This window comes from Brassica oleracea, chromosome C5, assembly GCF_000695525.1.
Source record: "Brassica oleracea var. oleracea cultivar TO1000 chromosome C5, BOL, whole genome shotgun sequence".
NCBI classification, from domain to species: domain Eukaryota; kingdom Viridiplantae; phylum Streptophyta; class Magnoliopsida; order Brassicales; family Brassicaceae; genus Brassica; species Brassica oleracea.
In genome coordinates this window covers 6,562,826-6,575,028 of record NC_027752.1, presented here as the reverse complement: position 1 = coordinate 6,575,028, position 12,203 = coordinate 6,562,826, and the positions used below count along the sequence as shown (strand labels likewise).

Sequence of the window (12,203 nt, the reverse complement as noted above, 5' to 3'; positions counted from 1 at the left end):
TCAACCTTCGAGTCTCTCCGTCTTGGTCATAGTAGTCAGAGCATAGCATATGGCTTCCTCCACTTCTGGGATTTCCTGAACTTCAAGAAATATATGAAGTTTGTGGGAATCACGGTTCTCTTCCTTGATGAAAAGGTAAGTTAATCTTCGATCTATCACACTTATTTAACATAATTGTTTTAATTTATTTCCTGATTCTTTGTTGAATAATATTATTTGTGGATTCCGTGATTCATTGGTTTACTCCCGTCGGACGGGCTAATCATTACATGCCATCTTTGAAAGCATATTCTATTGTGAAAGTCGATTGTTTTGAGGTTGCTAGGTGCTCAAGCATGTACAAGATAACTGATCATACATTCCTCATTTGTTTCATTTCACTAACCATTATTGATGCAGTCATCACAGGTGCTCCTGAGATCAATCTCCAGTCAAGATTAGACCGTTCGACAATGTCCAAGTGATTGCGAACACAAACATACAACTCTCATGTATATTATCATATTGCATCTGGGTTTACATTATGTTTTTATATCATAACTGATATTTAAACTCGCAGATTTGGTTGGACAAATCCGTTATGTCCAGGGCTCTGATCTCACCAAAGAAACAACTCGAGTCGTTATCTGTCTCCTCATTGATCCGTAAGAAACAATCAACACATAATTCTCTTTATATTATTGTTTATATTGTGCTAACATCAATAATCAAAAATATTTTCTACCCAAGATTTGTGGTCGTCTATTTATCTCTCTTACTTATCAATCTAATTTACACAAATATTTATTTTACAGCTTAAAATAAACAACAATAACCAAACAATCAAAACACCAAAAAGTAGAATCCCAAAAAAGACGAATTATTAATGATCACCTCTCTTTTTGTCTAATCTTACAAATAAACTTCAAAATAAATCTCCCAAGCCAATCAACTCAACTAAAACTCAACGACACATACATTGAGCCAGCTAAACAAATACAAACTAGACGACCATCTATTTAACAATTTACAAACTTACTTTCGCAGATGCTTACGAAGAAGACGAAAACGACAACCAAGATCAGTGAAATTAGCTAAACAAAAAAGCAGAGTAAGTTACAAACTCTTGATTTTTGTTTATATATTACCCATTAAATAAAAGAGAAACAAACACAGCCACACCAAGAGATACAAGAGACAATCCCAACAGACACAAAGACGGCAACAACATCTCCACCTGCTCACTCCTCTTGTCTTATGAAAATAGCTTACATGATCAATGTCAACAGGCCAATGATATTGTCTTCTTATGAGAAATACATATATTCGTTTAAAACTCATTAATGCCCAAATACTATATGTCACTCATTTTATAGTTATTTCTACAAGTCTTCATGTATTTGTTTTAAATGTTTGATAAAAGCGACAAGTTTAAAAATAAATAAAAAACATATAACAAACATAATAAGAATAAAAAAAAATTATTACTTAATACACACAACTTACACAACTAAACTGGAGGAAAAAATATTCAGAAACAAAAGGTACTCTCAACAACTTTAATATGATTTATGTAATCTCAACAGTACAAGTAACAAATTAAAAAGACAAACAAACAATAAGTCTCAGTGACATAGCAATCAACACTACGAACTATATCAATCACATTACTAACACAGTTTAGTCTTTCATGAGTGGAGAACCCTAATAACAATAAAAAAACTTGAAAAACAATGATCAACCCAAAGCGCAAAATTCACAGCTACAATAACCTTAACAAATATTGAGATAAAACAAGAACTTTGTCCACAATTCCGCGCTTACGCGGGAGCAATGCCCCTAGTATAAGAAAAATAAAGAGATTGTATTACAAATAAAGAACATGTAATAAGTACGTACAATACAATGTTGAACTTTTGTTTTTATACTGGTTTCATATGCAAAGTGCAAACCGTAGCAAATATGATAACTCCCGTAACCACGAGATAACTAATGCATGAGATTATGAAATCTAACAATCATAAATTACGAGGTATAATCAATACCTTTTTAATCTAATAAAATAGCAAATGATGTCGTTTATCATAGTTTATTCTAACCAACTCTAAAATGAACTCATCATTATATTATTTGCCAGTGTGATTGTGTCTTGGATCTTTATTTTGATTAGCTAACATAAAAATGATTAATATGAATTCCCTTAGTCAAAAAAAAAAATCAAATGATTGAAATCGTGATTATACATAAGATCATATAAATTTTTGTTTTATTTTTTTTTGATAAAGATTGTCAAAAGAAAGTTGGCATATTAAAAGAAGTTATTATTGTTTTTAAGGGTACAACCTTTGGCTGGCCAAAAATTGATGTTTCCATCTAAAAAAGAAATCAACCGGCTGCCTTTGCACGCTTGTCACTTCAAAGAGATTTAAAGATTTTTTATTAATATTAACACTACAAGACTACAAAAGTATTATGATTTTATAGTTTTTTTGTATGAATGTTAAGATTATGATTGTATAGTTTAGCCCCCAAAAGAAAACCTACAAAAGGCTTTGGATTCTACTTTTTGTTAATTTATTTACAGAACCAGCTAATTAATACAGTTTCATATACGAATTAATCAAGACGACTAATGAGGTATAAATAGACATTTTAGATACAAATGTAATATAGAGTACAAATATATCAGTATAGAGTTTAGGGTTTACGAAATTTAACCGTCTTTTTAAGAAAGAATTTTGTGTAGCTCTAAAATATGCTCCAATCTAGAATCTTATTTTTATTTATTTTTAATAATATTGATAAATATAAATTTAGAGATACAAATACTAAAATGTCGAAAAATATAATAAAATGGCCTTAGCTTAGTAGTAAAAGATTTACAGCTGTGAGTATCGTCATCGGTTCGATTCCTATTGGCCATTAATCCTTTAAGTGATAAGAAAATACGGATCTTACGGTTTTTATAGTGATTATTTTTTAGATTTAAAAAAATTTCGAGATAGTTATCAGAAAAAAAAAAGTTTGTCGTCATATAAAAAGGGAACGAGTAAATACGAACATCTTGATAATTGTGAACAACTTTGGACCATCGAGATAACGTCATTTATTCATGTGGACCCTTTTATTTTGTTACTTAAAGTACATAAAATATGGAAAAGAATAACTATATCTTTCTTTCTTTTTTTGGTCAAAAAGAATAACTATATCAAAACGAATATTGTTGTTCAAAAAAAAAATCAAAACGAATTTATTAACCTATTTATAAATGCTCTAAATTATCCCAAGTTTTGGTTTAGCCTATATACTCCGGACCGATTTATTGTCAAGTCAAAAGCCTATGTGAAAGTAAGAGTTTGAAACTTTAAATACCAGGTATCCGAAATATACAAATAAAATTTGAGAAAACTCGAATAACGATTTACAAAATTTATTATAAGAAAACAAAACAAAAACCAAAATATTAAATAAAAGATAACGCATCTCAAAGTATGTGATCAATGTACTAAAGAATAAGGAACATATATATAGGGTATTAAGGATAGATGAAGAACAATGTGATTCTTAACATTAATAATCTAAAATATTGGCTCATTACACGACTGCAATTTCAAACTGATGTGGCTCTAGCCATTACTACTGCTAAGCAGTATGTCTGACATGTTAAGCAAGATTATCCATGTTACCACGACTTCCTATTTTCAGGCAAACGAACGATTAGCTTTCGATATTGATTAAAACATGTTTTTGATAAATACTTCCTATTTACCTAATATCATTATGGACACTATACAGAATACACTTTACAATAAATACGCGAATATTTGTAGGGCCATATTATTAATAGTAACTTCTGGTTAATTATATAATTCACATGCATGGCATGACAAACTCGAGAGTCCAAGTCTTATAACTGGTAAAAAAAGATAGTCCAAGTTCTTAAAACTGGTAAAAAAAGATAGTCCAAAGATGAATTGTATATTACTCCTATGTGATTATTAGCCCTGGGACGGATCCAGATATCCGGGAAATTTAGGGTATCCGGATCCGGATCCATTGGATCCGTGGATTTAATATCCGGATCCGGATTCGTTGTTTCCGGATATCCGGATTTCGGATATCCGTCTCGATATTCTATTATCCGCGGATATCCGAATCCGGATCCGCCAAAATAATTAAAAATAATTTTTTTAACAAAAAATACTATTTTTTTAATATAATACATAAATTAAATATTTATAAATATATTTATATATGTTTATAATATTGTAAAAACTAAAATATAATATTATAAGATTAATTCATGTATAAATATTAATATATCAAATATAAATATTAATAAAATTTAAAAATTTAATGTATTTTAAAAATACGGATCCGGATCCGGATATCCGGACCTAAAAATTAAGATATCCGGATCCGGATTCGGTTTGCACGGATCCAAGATTTTACTATCCGGATTCGGATCCGGGAATCCCGGATATCCTATTTTCGGAGCGGATCCGGAGCGGATCTCGGATCGAATCTGGATCTCGGATAATAAGTCCCAGACTATAGGTAAATAAAGCGTGTAATTTCAACAGATGTATAATAAAACCACTCTCAAAAGTCCAATTAACGAAGATTGAAGTTTACTGACAAAACCAGTTATAACTTACAAAGGTTTTGAATCTTTTGATACTATCAGGTATATTTTTTTTTTCTCTTTTTACCGACAAAACGAGTAACTACAGACCTGTCTTATATATATATATAACATGCACAAGCACATTTTTTTTTGCTAGAATGTTAATATCATATAAAATGAACAAAGAACTTACATAAGAGTTCTAGACAAAATGTTTCGGAGGCAAAAAAATAAAATAAGGAAAACATTACACACACCTAAAAAGGTAAAATTTGAGAGATGAGGTCGTGTTCGTTTACATGTCGCGCGACCTGCGACCTGCGACATGCAACCTGCGACTGATCGCAGGTCGCAGGTTGTTGTTCGTTTCGTTGTCGCGTAACATGCGACCTGCGATTGGTCGCAAGTCGCAAGTCGCAGGTTGTTGTTCGTTTTGACGTCGCGCGACTGATCGCACGACCAGTCGCGGGTTCCCAATTAAGTCGCCCGAAAAAACAGCGACTAAAAATTAAGAAAATTTTGATCGCGCGACTGGTCGCAGGTCGCAGATCGCAGGTCGCGCGACACGTAAACGAACATAGTTTTAGTCGCAGGTCGCAGGTTTAGTCGCAGGTCGCAAGTCGCAAGTCGCGCGACACGTAAACGTACGTAATCTTAGTCGCAGGTTACAGGTCGCAGGTCGCGCGACACGTAAACGAACATGGCCTGACTGATCAGCTTAATCTCAGCCACAGAGATAGAAGCGCAACGAACTCCTTCCTGTGTCGTCTGCCAAGAATGATGTTCCTTATCTCACGATCAAGAGACTTGAAAACCGACGTCGCCCGGAAGAACTTACACAAGCACATTTTGTTTAACATGTAGCTTACTAATTTAAAACTTTTTTTTTGGCTTTTGTAAACAGCTTTTTGTTTAGCAATGTAAACAGCTTTGTAAATCCATGAAAGGTATTTTATTTGATTTAATATTACTTTATCCTTGTCTCACTGCTTCAGTCCTCTCCCCACCAGTCTCTGACACATTTTATCTCTCTAAGAATGGTGTAAATTTGATGTCTGATAGTGCAAGCAAAGCAATCACCCATTACCTTTAATTTTCTTCGTTTCTCCCCTTCTCTGGACAATATTTGTTTTAGGGTATTTTTATTCTTCGTCCTACATAATTATAGAGAGTAAAAATGTAGAAAATTTGTAGTTTGGTATTTGCACAATACATATAGTTTGTTTTCTCTTTCTCTCTTTTGCTTTATTAGTCCTGAGGCTTCCACTATTAATACCCTAAGTCTTCTTAGTTTACCACATTGCCTTCACATCCAAACCCAAATGCAAATCTTTCTCTCCTCTCTTCCTTCAAAGACTCTCATTACAAGACCCTAATAAATATATAATCTTTCCTTTGCTGATGCTGACTATATCTTTAACAATGTTCTGACCTTTTGAAGCATATTAAGATCAAAGTCTACTGCTTTCAGTTGTGTGGGTATGTGTTCTTCTTCACTTCAGTCATCAACAACTTCATTCTGTTTTCTGTCATAGCCACTCTTTTAACTTTGCTCTTCCTCTCTATTAATTTCTCATCAAAGTTTGAGGATGAGCGGAGATTGATAATCAACGAACAGTCCATTATGACCAATTTCTTGTTTAAAATTTTTGACCACCGTAAATCTCACTTGCATTGAAGTAGATGACTTGTTTTGAAGTGCGTTTGCCAGCTTTTTATCGAGCAGGCTTGCAATAAGAGTTCTTACCTTCCCTTTCTGGGATATTCTTCCATTTTGTCCTTTAATCAACTGGGATTTTTTAAAACTTTGGGTTATTTTCAGTAAAATCATTAAAAATAGTTTTATTTATAAAAAAATGGTCACTTTCCAAGAAAATTCCTTAAGATTTATTTCAAAGAAGTATCCACCTTTGATAGTTTATAATCATTTGTGGTCTTAGTTTAGTTACTAATGATTCTTCTCCAACTGTCTTGTTTACTCCTTCGCTAGCTCTTTGTCCCCAAATCAAGCACAGTTTGCAACACTTTTTGTACAAGACCTAATAATAAAATGGAAATTGCAAGTCAAGAAGATCATGATATACCCATTCCATTAAGCACTACATTTGTTGGTAGTGGTGGCGGTCATGGTCACATGATCCATCATCATCATGATCATCATGCTTCTGATTCTGCTCCTCCAACTCACAACCACAACAACATTACTACTACTCAACCACCACAAATGCAGTTACATGGTAATGGAAATGGCAACAGTAATGATCATCATCATCAAGATCCTCATCATGTTGGTTACAACGCAATCATGAAGAAGCCTATGATAAAGTACAAGGAATGTCTCAAGAACCATGCAGCAGCAATGGGAGGCAATGCCACTGATGGGTGTGGAGAGTTTATGCCTAGTGGTGAAGATGGCTCCATTGAAGCTCTCACTTGCTCAGTTTGCAATTGCCACAGAAATTTCCATAGGAAAGAAGTCGAAGGTGAAACAACCGCCACCGCCATTTCCTCTTACCACCAACCTCCTCCACCACGAAAACTCATCGTCAACCACCGTAATATAAGCTCAACCATGCCTCACCAAATGATCATGCCGATAGGAGTTTCTAACTATCGGTACATGCATAACTTGGAGTCCGGTGACTTCATGGAACAAGACGGCGTAACCACCGCGTCTAGACCCCCACCTTACAATCAGAAGAAGAGGTTTAGGACGAAGTTCACGCCGGATCAGAAAGAGAAGATGCTGAGTTTTGCTGAGAAGGTTGGGTGGAAGATACAAAGGCAAGAAGATTGCGTTGTTCAGAGATTTTGTGAAGAGATTGGAGTGAAGAGAAGAGTCCTTAAGGTTTGGATGCACAACAACAAGCTACATTTTTCCAATAAGAACACTAGCAACAACATTAACCTCGAAGGCAACGACAATAACAAGATCAACAACGTTAACAATGTTGATGTGTCCGGTAATAACGACATGATTTAATATTAATATTACTTTTTTTTTAATGATTTGATTATGATAAGTCATCTTTATGTGAGCTACTAGGGTTTGAATCTTATTTTCTAGTAAGTGTGGGGTTATATTTATATATAAACTCGTTTTGCTATTTATCTTTTATTTTCTGGTCGATGTAGTGTCTATTTTCCTTTTGGAATTTATATATATTGAACTTCTTGTAATAAATGTATGACCAGTCGTTTTTGTTTTTCTTCTTCTTTTGGTATGTAAGAAAATCTACTTTGGTTATATCGTTTTGAATCATTAGAGCATCATTATTGTCGAGATAATCTCGGTAAATATAAGACCAAAATTTACTATATAGCTTAGCTATTTAATTAAAGTCTAAGTGATAAAATAAATTGAATCAATAACAAAGTGATAAATGTATAAGAATATCTCAATTTTTTATTAATTTCTAGCAAGAATAGTTTATTACCAATTTTCACTAACTTTTCTATTTATTTCTTGCTTTTTTCTATTTTAATGTGTATATACTGTTTGGGAAACCACCAATGTGTGTACTCGCGAGTTGTAAGTCAGGTCCTTCTGTGCGTGAAGGTTGAGTAAATATGCAGTTGGTTTGTCACAAGCGATCACATTTATTAACCACTTCTTAGGTATTTTATAGTAACTAATTAGTACCAACTCCATTAATGTGCTATTGAATAAATTAAAGAATTTGTCGTTAAGATGAGATTACTTATTGTTATGTCACATGATTCAGTTTTCTTTGGTTTCTGTATAGAATAGTTTTCATGTCTTGCATGTGTTATTGTTAAATGCATTCATAAAATTCATTCTTTTATTCTCTTTCAACCGATTTTGTGAAAATGCCAATTCGATTTTTTCAGGTTTAACCGTTTAAGTTAATTTAGAGGTTTTTTTCTGGCCATAAATTTTTAGAAATCGTTGAAGTTTTAAAGTATCGTTGTATCGGCTCATAATCGCATCCGTTAATAACATGAATCATATACTCTCGAAGATGGAGTATTATGCTAGCTAAATTCGTGTTATCGATATATGCTAGACAAGAATCGTTATACCTATAGTGCAATCAATCGTACTAAAAACAATAATAAACACTTTACAATCTTGGAGTATAAGAATAGTTCACACATTTTTACGTCAAGTAATTTTGATATCTAATAACCAACTCATCGTGTTAAAAGAAAGGACAAACTTTGTAGGATGAAGAGTCGTTGCTATTACATTTATTGGGGGTAAATAAATAAGAAAATACGATATTTTGTGAATGAAACTCCAATAATGTAGCTGTAAATAAGGTCCCTTCTTCTTCTTGCTCTAAGCTTTGTCAATTTGATTGCATTATTTGTTAGGTTTAGCCGTGAAAAGAGGATTGTACACAACCCGTCTCAGATACAATAAACTTGGCATCAGATATATCTACTTGCAAAGCATCAAGTAGAATTGGTATAGTAAGGATCATATACCACCATGCATTGGTTGCGTTTGTGTAATATCCATTAGTAGAAAACGTCTTATTCTAATTTTTCTTCTTCTTTTCAAGAACTGCTAATGGTCCGAGTGCCAATATTTGCTTCCCAAACCAAGATTAGGTGTTCTACTCAGATTTATCAAAATACTCTTGGATACACACAAACAATTATAAGTGTTGCACATGACTGTCTCACAGTTTAAACTTTAAAAAGGAGGCTAAGGAGCTTTAAGATAACTTGAAAAGTTTTGGTGTAACGATCTAGAAATCGAACTTTGGTATCTTTATATTCATGAATCAATTAAGCGATCCATCTAGTCGCATGATTGACTACATGGCTCGAAATGCACTGTAATGAGTGTACGTGCATATGATTTGATAGGCTGATAGCCTGATACCAAAAAATAATGGAGCTGAAGCAGGTAAATAAAGTTTAAGAACATGGATTAATTTAAGAATATTATAATCTCTTATTGTTTTAGTCTTAGAAAAATCTCTTACTTTCCATTATTAACTCTTACTTTCACCAAAACAAAATGTTTTACAACATTTTTCAAAAAATGAATATGTCAAAAACAAGGAGTCAAACGCAAAGTCCACGGTAAAAAGAAGAACAGCTTCAAAGTTTAACCCAAACAGCCTCGCTCGGAATTCCACGGTGAACCACGAACATCATATAATACCCAGGTGGTGCCACGTAGGAGTTCGTTGGGCAATCCACGTCAGCTTTGTACGCGAAAGCAGATAACTGAGCGACGCGCCTCACGCGCAAGACCAGCAACCTCTGGTTCATCGCCGTCGAGTGCGTGCTGAACGGCGGAGCCACGAGCCGCACCGACACTCCTCCGTCAAACATTCCAAACGCCGGAATCACGAACCTAACTGAAAATGACTTTCCGTACATCATATTGCCGGCGAGCTCCACCGTGAGAACTGATGGCCTCACTCGCGCGTACTGCGGATCGAGGTAACGCGGGAGATAGGCCTCGAGACTGAGCTCCGTCGGGTACTGTCTCGCCGTGAAATTGTAATTCCGGTGAGGATTGCTTCCTCCGATCAAAACTCTGCCGTCGGAGAGGAGGAGAGACGCCGAATGGTACATCCTAGGGATTCGAGTTGGCGCGAGAATTTCAAATCTCCGGGTCGGGTCGGGTTCGTTGGGTAAGTATAAAATCGGGTTGAGAACAGCGTTTGTAGCGTCTTCCCAGCCAGCGGTTCCATTCGCCGCGCCGTTAATGATCAAAACGTCACCGTTCGGTAATAACAGCATATCAGGCATGACACGTGGCGACGGCATCTGCTCCATGACCCATATCGGATTCGAGTCGGTCACTTTCAACCTCCCGCACGTGCGAGACGCTCCGACGAAGATTTTAGGGATCGTCCTCGCCGCCTTTAGAAACGCTCCGGGAGGAGCACCGCCGCAAACCAGAACTTCCGCCGATACCTTCGATCGGTTGTTTTCTCCGGTGAGAAAGAGAGGGAGGAGCACGGAGGAGCCGGTGCTGGGGTAATTCCGTTTATCGCCGCCGGGAATCTCCGGAAACTCTTTGACGATTCGGTGATTGACGAAATCGAACAGGATCGATCTCCGGTTAGCGAAGATGAATAGGTTGCCGTCGGGAAGAAGATGAAGAAACGGATAAAGATTGTTCTCTTCGTTAGGATCTCTCGTCTCCGCCAAGAATCTGAGGTAGAAAACTGATTTTCCGGGATTCTTGGGGTAAAACTCGTAGGTGAAGGCTCTTCTTCCGCCGACGATGATGATCCGACCGTCGGGAAGAATCTGATTGGTGGAATACCACCGGCGAGAGGAGAGATACGCTCTGTTCTCAACCCAATCACAAGAAACGCCTTCGCAAGGTGTGAATATCCGTATAGCTCTTTCGCCGACGCCGTAACCGCCGGTTTGGATCAAAGAGCCTGATGCGTTCAATGAGCCGGAAGAGCACCACGTGTCGGATTGGAGAGTGAGTGGACGAAATGTGTTTGAAGCGACGTCGTATAGGAGAGAATGAGCAGAGCAGTCGAAAACGGTGGCGTTTCGGCAAGTTTGAGAAGGGAGGGAGAGGTTCGAAGGGCCATAGTCGGTACGGTCGAAGATGGCGACTTTGTTGTTGTGGAGGAGTTGCATGTGCATGGCCGAGATGCCTATACTCGGCTGCAGGAGATCCCACCTTCCGCCGGTGAGAATCGCTAACGGCGAACGTGGGAGGAGCAAGTCCGACGTGGAACAGAGGAAGAAGAAAGAAAAAATGACTGCGTATAGGTTCTTCTTGAATCTTTCCTCTTTCATATCTCGTCTTCTTCTTTTTTCAGCTCTCAATCTTGCTTTCACCGGAGAACGAGATTTAACAGTTAAAGCTTTTTTGGGTAAGTATTGTCTTTCTTGAAATGGTTAGGAGAAGAAACATTTATGGTGTCTTTTCTTTCTTGGTGAAATGTATAATCACAGACTCGCAGTGCTACTCTGTATTATGTAAATAAATGACCTGTAGATTTATTATCATAAGGGTCAAGAAATGATTTATTGCTTTTGAAATGTAAAACTAAGTTGGTGAATCTGGATCTGTATAAATTGATCACGGACCAACTTCACAGAGATAAACAGTATGGCGTTTTATCAACTTGCTGTGTGTAATATTTATGAGATTTGAGTTTGCATTTCTTGTTCTGTTGGGGGAACCGAGTGTCCCGCCATTATTAAGCTTCTGACTGCAAGAGTACAACTGTAGTAACTTGGATGGCAAGAACATGGGTTCCCTTTATATGGGCCCAATTTATACTCGGTATAACACCAGCTTATTCAACCCATTGGGCTTTTAAGTCTGTAGTCTGCACCACAGTACGCTAAAATAAGACTGTTAATGTGTACCCATGTAACTTTTATTCGGGAAAACTGTTTTTTAGAGGAAAAAAATAGGAACTATGTCCCTTTAGACTAATCTATATTTTGTGTCATATTTTTCTATAATACCTTTTAATATTTATGAAAATAATTTTAATAAAAAGTTTTACAAACAAAAAAAATTTGGAAAAATAGTAACATTTGTTAAAATACCTATATGAACTTAATGGTATATTTTCCAGTTATAAAAAAATTAAAATTATAAATTTCAGATTATGTTCTAAAAAAGTAG

The 12,203-nt window shown here is 35.8% G+C and overlaps 2 protein-coding genes across 2 annotated transcripts; one reads left to right on the top strand and one right to left on the bottom strand.

Moving 5' to 3' along the window:
• Window positions 1-5,863: 5,863 nt before the first annotated feature.
• LOC106344158 (zinc-finger homeodomain protein 4) lies at window positions 5,864-7,815 on the top strand. The gene is made up of 2 exons (XM_013783558.1): window positions 5,864-6,085; window positions 6,597-7,815. Exon 2 carries the CDS (start codon window positions 6,657-6,659, stop codon window positions 7,587-7,589), a length of 933 nt encoding a protein of 310 aa, XP_013639012.1. The 5' UTR covers window positions 5,864-6,085; window positions 6,597-6,656; the 3' UTR covers window positions 7,590-7,815.
• A 1,758-nt stretch (window positions 7,816-9,573) lies between these two features.
• Window positions 9,574-11,479, bottom strand: LOC106293392 (galactose oxidase). Its single transcript, XM_013729076.1, has one exon. The coding sequence runs from the start codon at window positions 11,357-11,359 to the stop codon at window positions 9,683-9,685; it is 1,677 nt and encodes a 558-aa protein (XP_013584530.1). The 5' UTR covers window positions 11,360-11,479; the 3' UTR covers window positions 9,574-9,682.
• Window positions 11,480-12,203: the final 724 nt, after the last annotated feature.